The sequence below is a fragment of the Ruditapes philippinarum genome, unplaced genomic scaffold, assembly GCF_026571515.1.
Source record: "Ruditapes philippinarum isolate M1 unplaced genomic scaffold, ASM2657151v2 ctg5598_1_1_1_1, whole genome shotgun sequence".
NCBI classification, from domain to species: domain Eukaryota; kingdom Metazoa; phylum Mollusca; class Bivalvia; order Venerida; family Veneridae; genus Ruditapes; species Ruditapes philippinarum.
This window is the reverse complement of record NW_026859632.1, coordinates 66,640-85,952: the sequence shown is the minus strand read 5'-3', so window position 1 is coordinate 85,952 and position 19,313 is coordinate 66,640. Positions and strand designations below refer to the sequence as shown.

The 19,313-nt window shown below is 32.5% G+C and overlaps 1 protein-coding gene across 1 annotated transcript; it reads right to left on the bottom strand.

The window, feature by feature from the left end:
- Window positions 1-588: 588 nt before the first annotated feature.
- Window positions 589-16,610, bottom strand: LOC132757300 (probable serine carboxypeptidase CPVL). Its single transcript, XM_060748546.1, is given in 11 exon segments — window positions 589-3,568; window positions 4,073-4,255; window positions 6,551-6,724; window positions 10,057-10,155; window positions 10,911-11,042; window positions 13,222-13,350; window positions 13,909-13,975; window positions 15,093-15,231; window positions 16,030-16,060; window positions 16,062-16,145; window positions 16,584-16,610. Coding segments are annotated over 11 exon segments (1,164 nt in total). The 3' UTR covers window positions 589-3,469.
- Window positions 16,611-19,313: the final 2,703 nt, after the last annotated feature.

Below are 19,313 nucleotides of genomic sequence, written 5' to 3'. Positions count from 1 at the left end.
ACATTCAATCTCTGACATAGAAGCTTCACAACAAACCTAACATTAAGTAGTTCTCAAAACAGCTTAAAACTAGCATGTAAAAGAAAGAAATATTTTTGTATCAAACAAATTACAACGCATTCAAAGTTTAAAAGTAGCGTTGGCTTATAGATATACAGAACGATTTATATACATTGCAAAGATCAGAAAATACCACAGAGCTTGCAGCCCTTTGATTTAAGTTGATAACAGTCACTGGTGTGATAGTCTGAGAAGGAGGTGTAATATATTGGATTGATGTACTCCCCTCATCCCACAGATGAGTGTCGTTTTGTACCTACTTGAAATAACAACCTTAATCAAGATGAATATGTAAAAATGACTGAACTTAATAACTGTTTGTTGAGCAACAGCCTGCTTGATTAGGATATGATCTTCAGTCAAAAGATCTGTCTTTCCAATCCACTCATTTGTGCTGCATGGTCAATAGTTTTCCTTTTGAATTGAAAACAAACAGCAGTGATGTTAATACATATCTTACAGAAGGTCATTCAAAACTCAACTGTATAATACCATCCAAAGAATAAAACAAAAGAACCAAGCAGAAGATTGATTTTAGTTTGTTTTATTTCTGTAAGAATAGACATAAAATCAACGGTTATTATCATATAAACATTTATCATACTCATTTTAAACTACTTATTTCCACAATTTCATCATAGCTTAATAATCTATAAATAACTTTGCCTTTCTCAGATTGGTCCAGCTAATACTGTTTTCAGCATCTTTAATGTTCATTAAGAAACAAAGTTAGCATTTTACATGTGTTTCTTTGACGGCTATCTCCTATTCCGAGCAATGCAAATGTTGATTTGAAAGATCTGATAAACATTTGTAAAGGCGATATATATAATTCTATTTTTAATCTCATATCAGACTTATTAGCTGGTGTATATGTGGTATATACTGATAAATATCATATAATGTTCTAACATAATAAGTAACAATTACATCTCGCACAATAAATATAATTGCATAACACTTTTTAATAATGAAATAGTTTTAACTTCCCCGACAGAATTCTGATTTCATATATATGATTCACCAAATTTAACTAAACAAATGTTGGTATAAATATAAAATCTCGCACAATAAATATTAATACATAACACTCTTTAATAATGAAATATTTTTTAACTTCCTCACAGAATTATGATTTCTATATGTTTCACCAAAGAAATTTAAGTAAAAAAAACTGTGGGAATAATGATAAAATAAGCATCTTTTTTTAAGCAATTGGAAAAAGAACAAAACAAAGTGAAAAAAATACTTAGACTAAAAGGATATAACTCATTAAAAAAAAATTAACATGGTTGTTTGTTGATCAGGCAGTCTGTGGTTTCTTGATCAGTTAGTCTGTTGCAATTGTTGTTTCTGATATAATAATAAGTTTGATACATTAATGTAGATACAGTACGAATATGCATTATGTTCTGAATGTGGAACAATTTCTTACTTCAACTTGATATAAGAACAAAGATATTTTTATGAAATTTCTGATAATTGAGAAACAATCCACACTAATCAAGTGTATGTTGCTCCTCTTAGATATTGGTACTAACTTCGGAACAAGAAGAAAAACAAAGCCTGCTCTTACTGTATTAGATCATGTTTCAGGCATTTTGAAAACATCATGTCATGACTTAATTCATGTTAAATGGTGTAACTCTTTCATTTTTTCATATCCCAGTTACATGAAAATTCATGTTGCAGTTCTTGTTAAACATTCAAACAAAATCATTATGATTGTTTAATATACACACAATTCTACTGAGAAATCCAGGATTTTTTCCAGAATCTAATAAAATTTGTACAATTGTAGTTCCATTTTTCTACAACACTTACAAATCTAAAATATTATGCCTGAAAACTTTGTTGTTTAGGTGTATGACTAAAAGCGGCCCACTTAGACCAATTTAAACACCTGTCTCAAGGAAATATACCATTACCATGAAATTAGTGATGTTGCGGAGTTAGTGATGATGACTATAATAATAATTTATATCAGTATATAAACACATGGCATTTCATGGTTCAAAATAAGTGAGAATATCACATAAATATTATCATAGATCTAATTAGTCAAACTAACATTCTTGTAAAGTACAAATAAGTTAAGAGGTAGCAAAGCAGAAGTATACAATCATCAGCATTAAGATAATTAGAGGCATAGATAACAAGATAATTAGAGGTATAGATAACAATACTACATCTTTACATTTCATATACATATATGTGATATATTGTTCATTTACAGAATCAATGCAGACAAGTTTTGTACATTCTGAATTTAATGAAACTTTTAAATCCCCTGATTTCATGTATACATTCAAAAAATATCATTATTACTTCAGAGAAACAATGATTGAAATTGGTTAATCAGCATTATACAGTCTATACACGGAGATGATGAATATTAAGATCTTTATAACTATAATAAAACTGTATCACTGTACACGTTACTTATTTTACAATAACTTTTGTATTTTCAGTAATAACTTCAATCAAAAATTATGTACATTTTCAAATTGTTCTGCACACCCATGTTAAACATATATACACAAAAATAAAAACTGAACATCATTAATTTTAAATTAAACTATCTATTATGGTTAAAACAAAGTACACATACTGTCATTATTCAATGCAACATGAACAAGTTAACTCCAATAACTGAACCATAAATATCATTTTTCTATGTACATGTATATAATACAAGTGAAATGGAATAATACATAACAGATGTAATTACTGAACTATATAGTGTTTAAATAAAGTAATGAAATAATGAAACTAACTAACTTAACCATAGATAAGATTGAATTAAGTTTTTAAGGGTTAGATTTAAAACTGGTACGGATCGAATAAACATTCTTTCAAATCAAATCAAATATTCTATGTAAAAATACTGCCATTTGCTAGATTTCAAGTTTATGTTTCAGATATTTTGGTGCATCCATTCTATCTGTAACTGGTATCAATAAAATTGTAAATAGTAGTTGCAAATGTAAGAGTTTGTGGAAAGTACTTGTAAATCAATGCTTCATCATAAAATGTAACAAGAAGAATTAGAATGGTTAGATTAAAAGAAAACACGACCGACCAAATTTTTGGATGCAATTTTCAAATGGTTTTGTTTGAAAAAAATACAGTAACCTATAGTTTTATATTTGGTATTGAAATTATTCTCTTTGAAAAATTTTTACACTTTTGACAGATATATCTCGATAGTAAAACAATACATGTATAAATTAAGGTCTGTGATAGATAACTATCAATTAGAGAGGTATTATTGATTGTTTGTGAGAAATGCATAACTACAGACATGTGATTTGTGATGCAGATAAATGTTTGTTTAGTAGTATTGTTGTCAAAACTGTACATGTATATTGCCTCCAAAGCTCCAAAGAAAGTTCTTTAAAACAATCATCTATTGAAAGCCTCTGTTAGATATAAATCTGTCAATCATATCAAAGCTTCTAGCTGGCTGGTCATAAGGTAGTATATGTCCTCCTCCACGTACAATTACCTGTAATAATAAAACATAAAACAATTCATTCACCCGCAGAAATTAAAAAAATAAATGCTACTGAAAAAAATAATCTGAGATTTTGGAAAAAAAAATGTTTTAATTAATTTTCAACAGCACACAGCTTCTGTTTAGGAATTGTATCTTTTTGTGTCAATTTGCAGGTAACTTAAAATTATAAATGGAAGAAGAAAAATTGTTATTTGGACTTTCACCTGTGCACTACTCACAAATCATAGTAGGACTGGGTATAGCATGTCCCTATAATGTCGCTTGAAATTAAATAGTGTAAGTTGTTCTAGTAACAGCCATTCATTTACTTTTAACATATTTATTTCATATTTGTTTTACACTGTTTGTGATATAAACTTATTCTAACACATCTGTCCAGTCTGTTTAAAGTTTACAGTAACTAACAAATGATATGGTATCTTGAGAGTTGATTATACTGCCAAATCTCCTCTGTCTATTAAGTAAAGAATCAAAGATATCTGTGTCACTCACTTGATAAAATGTATCCACCTGGCGTACATAACCAGCCACCTCTGCATCTGACGGGTTTACTCGCCATACCATTCTATCTGCCTGTTTATATTTATCTAAACCATTCCAATCAACTGTCAATAAGAAAGCCTCTGTCAGTGGAATAGCTACAATAATATCTAGTTGTCCAGTGTACATCATTACCTAAATAGAGTAATAAAATATTAATTAGAATAAACCGATAACTTTCTAGCATTTCTCAAGTAAAACACCTAAAGTGTTCTTTTCAATAACTGATAACAAATTATACCATGAAGCAATTTCATTGTACGCTACCTCACATGACTAATATCTCATAACATCAAGGCATACAGTCATGTGATCATGGTAAAATGGTGTATCTTTTACTTACAACTTGTATTATTTTCTGATATTGAGTCTTATTGATTCTTTTTGTTACCAGAAAAAAACTACAAACTTTCCCCATCCAATTAAAAAATTACAATGTAGTAAATGTACTGATTACAAAACAATAAATATCCCCACTTCTTCAAATGCTCCATGAAATTATGAAGTTGCAAGTTTTAATAAACTGAAATCTTTTGTAATCTTTGAATTCCTCAACCATTCAATTGATAATTCTTAATTAAACAAGCAATTATCATAGTATTGCAAGCAATCCATAAGTCCCCTACCGGTAAGAGCCCAAGCAACATTCTGAAGGGCCATTGGCCATTCACTTATGTTCCTATTTTAAGTAAATTTGTTGAAAAAGTTCTTTAAAAGTGATCACAGGAAACAGTTTTTATGTACAGACAGACGGACTGAAGGACACTCTAAAGTTATTTTTTAAACATCCCTGTTATCAAAATATAACATTTTTAAAATCCTATCATGATTGAAGAAGTTGGAGTAAAAATTACCAATTTCTCAAAAAAAAGTCTAAGTTCAAAAGGGGCATAATTCTGGAAATAGTCTTGCTAGAGTATTGAACACTCACAAATGTTGAGTGATAATAAGAAACATTTATATGAAGTTTGAAGTAGATACATTCAGAAAAAGAAGTTATATAAAAAAAAACAATGTTTTTTTCATGAAAATTTTAAGTTCAAGGGAGGTAATTCTGATAAATTTTGTGCTAGAGTTGTAAACCTTGTCACATATGATGTGGTTGATGACAAGCAACTTATATTTAAAGTTTGAAGAAAATACCTTAAGAAATAAAGAACTTATAGTGAAAAAACTTAAAAACTAGAATCAGAAATCTTAAAATTCAGTCTATTTGTTGCCATAGCAACCAGAATTTTCAACATAGGAAGATAAGAAAAGGATGTGCATAATTTCCATACTGCCATCTACCCATATGTCAAGTTTTATAAACATATTTTCAGTACTTTTTGTGTTATCACTGGATCCAGGTTATGTGTTAAATTTGCCATATTTTCAGTCTATTTGTTGCCATAGCAACCAGAATTTTCAACATAAGAAGAAAAGAAAAAGACGTGCATAATCTCCATAGTGCCATCTATCCATATATCAAGTTTCATAAAAATATTATCAGCACTTTTTGCGTTATCCCGGGATCCAGGTTATGTGTAAAATTTGCCATATTTTCAGTCTATTTGTTGCCATAGCAACCAGAATTTTCAACATAGGAAGAAAATAAAAAGACGTGCATAATCTCCATACTGCCATCTATCTATATATCCAGTTTCATTAAAATATTTTCAGTACTTTTTGCGTTATCGCGGGATCCAGTTTTGTGGACGGACAGACAGACGGACGTCCGGCCGAAATGGAATAAGGGGCCATTTCTTTTGTTATTTTCTATTGTTTAATAGAGGGCCAATGGCCCCTTACTCTATTGTTACGGAATGAACTCTATTGTTCTCTTTTGTTCTGTTTACAGTTAGATGGCCCCTATCCCTTTTCGGTAGTGCGGACGGACGGACTGACGGACGGACGGACAGACGGACCATGGGTAAACCTAAAGTCCCCTCCGGTAAACCGGTAGGGGACTTATAAACTTTAAATACAGTAACTATCATACAGTAACTGTCCATGAGAACAGTATATAATAGTTTAACTGTATTTATTTATTGTAGATGACTTCTTAACAAATATTCACTGATAATTCTTTATAGTGGTCTAGTTTCAACAGTATCAATATTATATATATTTTGTTTTTGTTTTTAATTAACTTAATTGATGAAAGGAATAAAAACTTATACAGTAAAAATAATTACAATTCATGGTGTTATTTTAGTTTATACTAATTTATTTTAGTTTGTGTAGGAAGCTAAAGTTTATTGAAACACTCTTGAATCCATTCCTGGAACCAACCAGTACTTAGCAATGAGTGTAAAGTTTCTTGCTCAAGGAAACAACGGCTTGCCCCTGACAGGGTTAGAACCCACGTGACCAGCTTGATTTTATTTATTATATTTCTGACATCTCTAATTCCTTTTGTATCACTGAGACATTAATTATAAAACTTACCCTATAGTTATTCATTAGAACCTTCACCCATGGTTTCACTGTATCCATTATATCATTTATAATATGTTTCTCTACCTCACTTCCTGGATGATACGTCAAATTTCCTACATGTATCGCTTTACGTATATCTGGTTCTGCCAGGGCAGTTCCGTAATAATCAAAGTCTGCTGGCGCCTGAAATAATACAGGAACAAATTCACTTATTTTTTATTTAATTGTTAATGATATTTTGCTATGTTTTGATGATATCCAACTTCAAGAAATAAATTACATCTAAAAGTTATTAACACAAACAGACTTTAAATAGGGAATATATGTACATTCTTTTCAAGTTACTGTATACAAAATTTTAACATGATAAAATCAATATTTACTTTCTGCCTTTTCAACAATGTAGCAAAGTTTGAACTACGAGAATACATAGAAATGAGCCGCGCCATGACAAAACCAACATAATGGGTTTGCGACCAGCATGGATCCAGACCAGCCTGCGCATTCGCGCTGTCTGATCAGGATCCATGCTATTTGCTATCAGTTTCTCTACTTGTAATAGGGTTTGTAAGCGAACAGCATGGATCCTGATCAGACTGCGCGGATGCGCAGGCTGGTCTGGATCCATGCTGGTCGCAAATGCACTATGTTGGTTTTGTCATGGCGCGGCTCAAATGGTGTCACTATTCTAAATTCCTTCAGAATCAAGAAACATTAAGGATTAATGTATCTTAGAAATCTAGGAAGCTACAAAAATCATCACCAACATGGAACATTAATTACAAAGATTTTCTAAAAATAGCAATTATCAATATGATACTTTGCAGATTCATAAATATGAAATGATCTTAAGGTAAAATCTACTAAACTAAGGGGCTATTTTAAAAGTTTGTCCAAAGTCTCTTCAAAGTATATTAGTTGATTTTATAATATATAGAATAATTTTACCATGCAGTTTTTATTTGAAGTATCAGGTACTATTTGTTATAAAATTTTGCATTATTTAGCCAATATAAATACATATAATAATTACATAATTTCATTATTTATTTCAGATAAAAAACTTTTTTCTTTCAATAAAGATCTGAAGATCTGAGTTATTCACAAATGATGTTAAAACAAAAAAAATGAGCCGTGTCATGACAAAACCAACATAATGCGTTTGCGACCAGCATGGATCCAGACCAGCCTGCGCATCCGCGCAGTCTGTCAGTTTCTTTACTTGTTATAGAGTTTGTAAGCGAACAGCAGGGATTCTGATCAGACTGCGCGGATGCGCAGGCTGGTCTGGATCCATGCTGGTCGCAAACCCAGTATGTTGGTTTTGTCGTGACGCGGCTCAAATGTATAATACTGTATAGTATTGACTTAAAAGATTAAACCCAAAAATTTACAATGTAAAATAACACAAAAGTATGCAAATGGCAATCATGATTTTACAGTACTGCCCAAGACAAGACATAAGTATGAATGATTATAAAGAGCGAGTTATTGGAAAAAGAAATTCCTTATACAAAAAATATGATAAGTCTAATTATTGTACTATGCACTATTACTTATCATTATGATTCCTTGTGTCTATCTTGTGGTAGATGAATGCTTATATTGACAAGTTTCGTACCAGCCAATTTGAACTAGAACTGCCACTATCATGGCGTGAATACCCCCGAATACCACTTTGTCAGAATCAACAGTGGCCATTTAGAGCTCAAGGACAACCTCCCTGCCAAATCTGAGGTTACTAAGCCAGTGCATTGCTAAGTTATGTATTCTACATGCTTCAAATGTGAAAATGTCAAAATCAATACATTGCGGACAGGACATTCTTTAGCAATTGAGAAAAAAAGCTTTTTTTGTCAAGGTCCCTGTGACCTTGACCTTTGACCCAGTGACCTCAAAATCAATAGGGGTCACCTTATAGTCATGATCAACATCCATACCAAATATGAAGACTGTGGGTCAAAGGAATCTTAAGTTAATGGGTGGACAAAGTTTTTGAAGTCAAAGTCCCTGTGACCTTGACCTTTGACCTGGTGACCTCAAAATCAATAGGGGTCATCTACTAATCATGACTAACCTCCATGCCAAATATGACGACTGTAGGTCAAAGGAATCTTAAGTTATTGGGCGGACAAGCTTTTTGAAGTCAAGGCCCCTGTGACCTTGACCTTTGACCTGGTGACCTCAAAATCAATAGGGGTCATCTACTAATCATGACTAACCTCCATGCCAAATATGAAGACTAAGGGTCAAAGGAATCTTAAGTTATTGGGCGGACAAGCTTTTTTGAAGTCAAGGCCCCTGTGACCTTGACCTTTGACCTGGTGACCTCAAAATCAATAGGGGTCATCTACTAATCATGACTAACCTCCATGCCAAATATGAAGACTAAGGGTCAAAGGAATCTTAAGTTATTGGGCGGACAAGCTTTTTGAAGTCAAGGCCCCTGTGACCTTGACCTTTGACCTAGTGACCTCAAAATCAATAGGGGTCATCTACTAATCATGAACTAACCTCCATGCCAAATATGAAGACTAAGGGTCAAAGGAATCTTAAGTTATTGGCGGACAAGCTTTTTGAAGTCAAGGCCCCTGTGACCTTGACCTTTGACCTAGTGACCTCAAAATCAATAGGGGTCATCTACTTATCATGACTAACCTCCATGCCAAATATGAAGACTAAGGGTCAAAGGAATCTTAAGTTATTGGGCGGACAAGCTTTTTGAAGTCAAGGCCCCTGTGACCTTGACCTTTGACCTAGTGACCTCAAAATCAATAGGGGTCATCTACTAATCATGACTAACCTCCATGCCAAATATGAAGACTAAGGGTCAAAGGAATCTTAAGTTATTGGGCGGACAAGAAAAAAACGACGGACGGACGGCCGGCCGGATGGACGTACCAAAATTTGATGTTTATGAGGCAAATGAGCTCATAAACACCACCTGGACCAACGTCCATAGGACCAACGTCCATAAGCAAAATAAGCTCATAAAAACAAAAAATAGCTCTTAATTTTAAATTTTATGAGTTTATGTTCTTTATTTAACTACGGAATGAAGCTCATAATAATCAAATGTTGGCTCGGACAGCTGGACGGACGGACGGACAAGCTGTTACCAGTATACCCCCCTTACAACTTTGTTGTGCGGGGGTATGAAAACAAAAACAATGTCTAGGCACCAAAATTTCATATGAAGAGGACAAATTTATATATTACAACTAAAGACTAACACTTACAGAGAGCATAAATTAAAAAAAATCTATTATTAAGTATAGGAGAAGTGTTAACAAGCTTTCATATGTGTTCATAGAATAAGCAACCAGCTGACCAAATAAGAAGCTACATGTAGTGGAGTGACTTCATTATACCCCCTTTGTTCAAAGGCACCAAGAAAATTTGGTAATTTATTTAAAGAAGTGAATAAATATGTCTCTAGGAAATTTTTAGAACAGGTAAAAGGGTATGGCATTGGTAGTAGGGTATAAATACAGTATGGTATTTACGGAATTTACCTCAGTTTCAAGAAAATTGTAGTAATTGTTTGTTTTTGTCACATTGTAGAAATAGGGCTTGTAGGGGTACAGATCTCCATTGAGAAGCATATCAAATATCTGAAAACAAAAATTGAAAAATGAAGAAAATCCATCGAAAGGTGTACCTTTGTACGTAGAAAATTATAGTAGTCCTCAACTTGAGTTACATTACCAACATAACTGCCTGGACCACCTAATATCAACATATCAAAGATCTGCAATAAAAATAACATATATACACATATTTAACTTTTTAGAGAAAACAAAATTTAAATCTATAAAACTTTGTCAACAATTTGTTGTTTTCATATATGTCTCTTAATTGCAGATACTGAAAAAACAGGATAGTTTCTTACTTCCTCAGATTTTGGAACTGGCACACATTATACTGTGGAATAAACACTTGCTGCGTCCAGGTCATATGGCTCCAAAAACAGAAAAGATGAATTTGGCTAACCTCGGCTGTTACAAACTTAAAGTAGCACCAGGGATCAAAACCACCCCACCAACTGGAGCTAAGAGATGCATACACTCCAGTAATTTGAACCCATTTAATAGTCTGTTGCTATTTAGCAGGGATAAAACAGTGGCAGGAATTCCGATGCCTCAACACTAAAACGCAACCTTTCTGTCACAAAGGGGATCTGTTGTCAAGCTAATAACTGAGGTTATGTTATATATGAAAACAAGTCAAAAACAGTTTAAAATCAATTACCAAGCCAATGCTTTTTATGAAATGAATACAATGTTGACTTGAGTCAAATAATTGAACAGTATCAAGGAACTTTCTTGACTATTTATTTTATGTAACAATATTGAAATAATAATCTTACACCAAAAGCTTTCCCGAATTCTTTATTCTGTATATGTTGAACAGCTTGTTTGGCATATCCCTGGAAGTAATCTCTTTGTTTCTCATCTAACATTCCAATATTGTACATGAAGTCTGCATATTGTAACATCATCTGTAAAAAAATAGGCTTGTCACTGTATCTATACTACTACTAACACAGACTTGCCAGTAGGTTTGGGAGTTTTTCCCAGTAGTTATAATGTAATGTTTTAATGCACACAAACCCTTTCGGTGAAAAGCTAGCTCACCACCAAGATTTGTTTGTGTCCTTATATATGGGAAGCATTCCCTTACGTTAATTCAACAACTTTAGTTTTAACATATTATCATGCTCATTACCAGTATTATGACGTTCTACCAACGTCGTTACATTACTTTCCCCTCCGAGAAGACTCGTCCTGAGACATGGCCTGGGTAATCTTTGGGTACAGTAACTCCAGTCCGGCAGTTGTCTACATCCCCCCAAACTGGCCACCAAATGTAACGTTTATAAGGCACACAAACCCTGTCGGTGAAAAGGTAGCTCACCACCAAGAGTGGTTTGTGTCCTTATATACGGGAACTATTCCCTTATGTTAATTCAACAACTTTAGTTTTTGCATATTATCATGCTCATTATCAGTATTATTACGTTGTCATTACAATGAAATCATATTATTTAATTTATTCCATTATGATGTTCATTAGTGTGTATGTTACCTGACCTTGAGATTATATACTTTTTTCGGTTCTGTCTGAGATCTCATTTATTTCATTGGTTAAAACAAATTATGTGCCTGGTTCTTACCAATCAAATACCCTGATCAGAGTGTGAGCTTTCTTTATAACCTAGAACTCTTGATTAATTCTAGAAATTAATTTATGGCATTTATAACAACTGATATAATTTTTGTTCTACTATGTTTATTAGGGTTGTTCAAAAGTATAAAGGAGTAAATGGCTTGCATCTTCATTATCTGTTGGATATGACGTATTTTCTTATTTACGACAATTGGAAAATGTTTCCTATATCTTTATTACTTGGCAAAACACACTTGCAACAAGTAAGTTGTATGCGCCACGAGACACTGGTAACTTTAATCATTATCTGTTCTCTCTTTCTTTTTTTTTCAACATTTTGTTACCATGGTAATGGTAAAATATGATGTAAGTTCATCATCATGTAACCTACACAACACTTGCTATGCCAAGACAAACAGAATAAAAATCAATTAATTTTCAATATTATACCTTACATAAATGTGTTCCTTTTTTATCTATGTAAGGGTTAGAGGGCCTTTAAATACTAAAATATTTGCAATGACATCAGCGGTCCAACAAACAAGAGCTGTCGGTAGGACAGCAACGCTCGACTATTCTTAGTGCTTGATAGTAAAAAAAAATCCTTGATACAATTACCTCCTCCTGTTTACAGGTTGGGGTTATGATGGTGAACAAGTGTGCAAAGTTTCAAAGCCATATGTCAATGGACTTTGAAAATATTTGAACTATTACAAAAACTTTAACGAAAATTCTAAGTCAAAAAAGGGGCATAATTCTGTCAAAATGCTTGATACAGTTACCTCCTCCTGTCAACAGGTTGGGGTCATGATGGTGAACAAGTGTGCAAAGTTTCAAAGCCATATGTCAATGGACTTTGAAAATATTTGAACTATTACATAAACTTTAACGAAAATTCTAAGTCGAAAAAGGGGCATAATTCTGTCAAAATGCTTGATACAGTTACCTCCCCCTGTCTACAGGTTGGGGTCATGATGGTGAACAAGTGTGCAAAGTTTCAAAGCCATATGTCAATGGACTTTGAAAATATTTGAACTATTACAAAAACTTTAACGTAAATTCTAAGTCGAAAAAGGGGCATAATTCTGTCAAAATGCTTGATACAGTTACCTCCTCCTGTTTATAGATTAGGATAATGATGGTGAACAAGTGTGCAAAGTTTCAAAGCCATATGTCAATGGACTTTGAAAATATTTAAACCATTACAAAAACTTTAACTTAAGTGGTTACGCCGACGCGGACACCAACGCCGACGCCGACGCTCGGGTGACTACAATAGCTCTACTTATTCTTATCGAATAGTCGAGCTAAAAAGTGAAGTGACCACCTGAGTGGGTACTATTATGTTATTGTCAGACCAGCAGCCTATAATCAGGAGGAATACTTTACAAAACCCACATTATACAAGCTGTCTGACAAATGTTTTTAGTATATTTCACTAGAAAATTTGTTATTTAAACAATTTGATTTAATTTTCTTCCTCGTCAAGTCTTAAATAGTTTAGTACTCACAGTTTCTGGATCACAGAGTCCATCCCCAATAGCAAGTCCTTGCAGATTGATTTTCACCTTAGGAAATGGGTTTAAATTTTCTGTATGAATTTTGTAACTGATTGCAGGTACATATTTCCCAGCATAGGACTACAAATAAAAACATAAGAGATCACAAATAAAAAACATATCAGTCTAAAATAAAAACATAATAGCATTTCATTAACTTGTGAAACATTATGTAGTGTACCAGTTGTGATAAATGATGACATCAAAAATATTCATGTATTAGGATATTCCCTCATTTAGTCAGTTTTACTACAGGAAAATATTATGTAATGAATGTAAGCATAAAAAAAATCATTTTTTCCCAAATGAACTTAGTGTAAATTTATTTGTAGAATCTGAACAGATATTCATTTTAATTTTTCTAACTTGCTATTCCTATTCCCTAAGAAGACACAATCATTACTTAATACCCACACTTGATACATTACATTGTGTATAGTTTTCCTATGAAAAATGTTCTATGAAATAAATCATCCTACTAAGGTCACGACCATGTTGCCTCTTATGACACCAGCATTGGTTATAGTTCCAGCAAAAAGTGATTTATATAAGTTGCAAGAACTTGTGTAGCAATCAAACTAAATAAATAAGATTCAACTAAATAAATCACAATGAAATTATGTTTTTAAACATTATTACCTCCCCTGTTACATAAAATGGATTGTTCTGTAATTTGTTGAAAACTTGAAAGAACTGTGTAAGGCAACTGAAAAAAGAAAAACAATCTTTATAAAGGGGCATTATTTCTTGTGTTCTATAGCATCATATTAATTTTAAAGGTTCAAATTCATCTAACATTTATAAACTTGTATCTTCCTTATGTTTGAATATGTGATTCTTTAATTCATATGTTGGTGTAAATAACATGTCCTAACACAAGTTGTTATAATATTTGCTGTCATCTTATATAAAAACAGTTTTCAATGCTGAAATCAATACCAACTGTATCATTTCTATGAGGTAACAACCACAACATTAAAATACAGTTAAAATTTCCCTAGAAAAATTCGTGTACTTCATATTTCTCCACTGCTGGCCAACATCGTTTTAGTGACTTAAGAATTCCTCTATTAAGAAAAGGGAAACATAATTATGATGGCAAGATAATTAACTTTAGCATGAAATGGTAAATAGTAAGAATGTAAATATGGGTAGTTTTGTAAAGATTTTCTTTGCTTATAATTGATAGAAATATGATATTGTATACAAAAATTAAATCTAATATTTCCTTATAAAACTATTAAAGCTAGTCTAACAGTTTTGCCTTAAAGGCCTATTATGCTTAAGAAATACTTTTAGTTTTAATACTCAAAAGCTATTTAATTTTGGTGCACATGTACTTTAATAGTAACCAAAAAGTTACTAATTAGCCGTTCACCGGAACCATTTTTTCATCTGTTGCTTTTGGCAGTAAGTACAGTAATAGTAAATTAGTACTTAGTATGGAAGTCAAATAACTACTTTGTTTACATTTTGCTACTTTACAAATTGATTGCTACTTTCTTCTGGTAACAAGCATCTAACAATTCTCTAAAAACCATTTTATTTTAAACATTATAAAATTCATGTTTGCCCTTTTAAAAAAGTAAAATGTATTTGTTTCTAAGACCTAATGTGCCTTTAAAATACAAAGAGCATTATAACATCAATATGAATAGACCGTAATATGTGTTATTGAGACAGTCAAGACCACACCTCACTGTAATCAGACCAAACTCTAAGTTATTTGTACATTATATTAAAATCACTTGAACTACTAATGGTTTATCCATAATTAAGAAGAGAACATGTATATTATACTAATTGGTTAATGCATCAAGTACCTGTAAAGATCTCTGGCAACATCAACCTCATTTCTAGCATATCCCTCATCTTTGTCCGTAAAACTAAATCCTGTACCTACTGGATTGTCAATGTACAACATGGAATATTTGCTGTTCCACGTTATATCTTTCTTCACAACTAAAGAAAAATAAAATTATACATTACAGGTTAAACACAAAACATATCCAAAATAACAAATTTATTATATCTAGTATTTTAACTTTGGGTATGAGGTCACATTGTTATGATAAGATGGTGACTAACTTCATTCATTAAGGCAAGTACTGGTAGTGAACCTTAGAACAGTTTTCTTGTATTTCAGGCCCATTAAACACTTAAAGAAGAACCACTGACTTTCAACAAGTTAGGTTGATACCATGAGGGGTTTCAACCTGTCATATTTCTACTACACAGGCAGTAAGGAGTAATTTAACCCTTAACCTGCTGGCGGCAACAGGACCAGTGCAGACCAAGGTCAGCCAGTACATCTGTGCCGTATGATCAGACCACAGTGATGTGCCATCTAATCATAGTCTGCACTGTTTGCTTTTCAGTCAGTACATATTTTGAAATGTTTCCTAAAAATTATCAATGGTTTTGTCCAGATTGAAAGATATGGGCAAGTTCATTTAAGATATTTAGCATGGTAAAGATTAAATTCAGCAAAAATAAATGCTCTGTCTACAAATTTTTTTACATTACATCCGTAGATGACAAGGAATTGGAAGAAAGTACTATATATACTTACCAGCCTGGTTTCACAAGTGTTAGGGTTAAAAAAAAAAGTTTATTTTTCATTATAACAAATTGATATAAAAATTAAAAGTTCCACGAAAAATAAGTCATGCCTTTAACCAAAATATTCTTAAAAAGAAATGTACAAGTAGCCCAGATTCTAGATCTGATTAAACAGCAAACACATGCCAACATACTCACACTTTATGTCCTTGTTAACAAGGTATGGTCCATTTTTCAACAAAGAGACCAAACAAAGAAGATCCCCCTGGTCCTCCCTGTAACCACAATACAACAGGTGCTGTCTCCGGCTCATTCTAAAATGTAAATAATGAAACAGTTATGTAACAAACACAAATATTCTGGGTATTACATATACATGTATAAATTAAAGTTCAGAACATTTCTAATAAGGAAATTTCTTGATGATTTAGAAAATAAATTCATTTATTGAAATGAAGAGTAGATAGTATTTTATATTTCAAATTTGCTCTGAATTGAATTTTAAACTTTCCATTGCTTAAATTAAATATATTTCAATATAAGAAGTGGATAAACTTCCTATCTGTGTAAGAAAAGTACAAGTTAAACTGTATAGTCTACCAAGAGAGGTATAGTGATGGAAAGAAACAGGTGCTTGAACAGTGATTTCATTTATCCACTTTCAATATGCAAGCTGGCTAAATTGTCTCAGTGAATTGAGACACAGGAAGTTATTATCATCTACATCTAATGGTCACAGTTAATTAAATTACCTGTGCTGGGAAAAACCAGAAGTACATGTTACTGTTGTATGTTGTATTTGTTGTTATAAAACCAGCAAAAAACTAGTAATGATCAAAAAACCATCAATATGCCCCAACTTTAACTTGCCACCCATCGCTGAAAAATATAACAAAAAAATCGGATACAATTTATTCTCTGTATTAATATAAACCCTTACTTGTTAACCCGTTATATTTTGGATAAAAAAACTGTACAATATCTATATTAAAGGTTTCAAATTATCTTTAACATGGTATTACATGTTTGGCTTTCAAAATAAAATAAAAATAAGCAGCATGCCTCCAGATTTTCATGAAAATTTAAAAAAATGTATTTAAAAAATCAAATATTGTATATACAAAGAAAGTAATTTATACATTATGTACAATCCATGTAAATTACCCCAAAGATGTCAAAATATGTCAAATAACCCTAACCCAGTGGAAATATTGTGTTAAGTGCTGCAAAATCAGTCATTAATGGCACATAATGTGTAAATACTTACTTGAATCTTTAATCTTTTAACTTTTCTTAGGATCGAAGTACTTTTTTTCAAGTTTGATTTTCTTGAAATATTTTGGCTCATCTGGAGACATATAGCTTTCAATACAAACTTTCAATAAGTAAACATCAGGTTTATCTTAAATGATCATTGCCATAACATGATTCTAAAGCCATGAGGAATTCTTCCTTTCATTTTTTAAAAACATTGAAATTATAATAGTATAAAAATAATATGTGCATAAGAAATACAAATAATTATAAAAATTAATTCATAGAAACTACCTTCTTGGAACTGTCCTTTCTCAATATAAGGTGACAGGAAGACTGGCTGCCCAGGATCAACTCCATTTTGTTTCATTGGAGGATATTTATCAGGAAACATTCCCCGTAGAGCACTCTTACCGAAACATTCATGGCAAGTAAGTGCCAGAACACAAATCACACCCAAAATTAATTTCTCCATTTGGACAAAAAGACCCAACAATCTGTAACAGAGAAAATATACTAAGTAATTACAACATCATGCAAGTCTGAATCAACAGAAACTAATTTACATTTTAAATAATGTCTTTTGTATATTTGTTGTCAAGCGTCCTTTGTCGAAATTTATTCTGAGGCTATCTGAATGTTGATTTTTGTGCCCTTCCTCTTTATACTATGAGGGTGTGCAGAAAAGTTTCAAAGTATGTGATTTTGGCACTAAAGCGCCTGAATTTGTTTCAAATGCCATAATTTAGACCTCCAACAATTTTAATGTCAAAACAGCGATGATATTACAAGATCTGAACAAACTCTTGGAATGTAGTAAAACTTGGCAAATGGAATTCAATATTGACAAATGTACCATACTGAATATAATAACAAATCTGTATAAAGAACAAACACTAGAACATCCATAGTCCATACCTGAGGATTTCAGCTTAAACAAGATTGCATTTGAGAAAAATGCTATGCCACCGCATTAATACAGCACTAAATAGTAGTGTGCATTAATACAACACTAAATAGTAGTGTAGGAACGGATATTTTTGTTTCTATACAATTGAAGATTGTCATAATGCATAGATCCCTGACCTTTCTAATCCTTATCAACAGATTAGTGGTTGAATCTATTGTTAATCCAACAAAAGATCAGAGTAGGAATATATCAATGCACTTGAGTCTTGTTAATTTGGTGGTGAAGGTCATATTTCTCACAGCCTAAATTTCATGACTATATCAATAGGACAACACAGTAAGACACTTTGTTAAAATCTAAGTCAGCTAAATATCAAAGTTCACTTTACATCTTAATCTGTGCACATGGTTCAAATTTCATAGCTGTACATCAAAGGACAAGAGAGTAAGTCACATCAATCAAAAATCTAGATCACCTGATATCAAAGTTCAATTTACAACTTAAACTGTGCACAATTTCATTGCTGTACATCAAAGGATAAGAAAGTAGGTCACTTTCCCCTTGGGCAAGGCAAAAATTTTGACCCAAGGGTTTTATTCAAACAATCTTGATACAGGTCCACCAAAACAACATTTCAAGTCAAATATCTAAGCTGTAGCTTTCTCCCATTCAGAAAACATTTGTTTTATTTTCTGTTTTTACTATGTGTTCATAATGAGAATCACTGCCCCTGGGCAGGGCCAATTTGACACCAAGGGAAAAATTTTGAACAACTTTGGTAGAGGACCTATAGATGATATTATATAGCAAACATCAAAGCTCTATGCCTTGTACCTTCAAACAAAATACTTTTTTTTTTTTACTATATGTACATAATGAAAATCAATGACCCCCGGCGTCGGAACCAATTTTGACCCAAGGGCTAATAATTTGAACAATCTTGGTAGAAGTTCACTTCGCAAAAGTCTCATGCCATATATTTAACCTCTAGCCTTTGTCAATTCAGAGAAGAAATTTTTTCAAGTTTTAACTTTATTTTTTTTGTTTGTTTTGGGTTTTACGTCACATCAACACAGTATAGGTCATATCGCGACGTTCCAGCTTTACTGGTGGAGGAAGACCTCAGGTGCCCCTCCGTGCATTATTTCAGGCACGAACGGGGCACCTGAGTAGAACCACCAACGTCCCGTAAGCTAGCTGGATAGCTTCCTCACATGAAAGAATCCAAAGTCCCTGTCGGGATTCGAACCCACAGCGGTGAGGGGCAAGTGGTTTGAAGTCAACGACCTTAACCACTCGGCCACGGACGACCCAACAT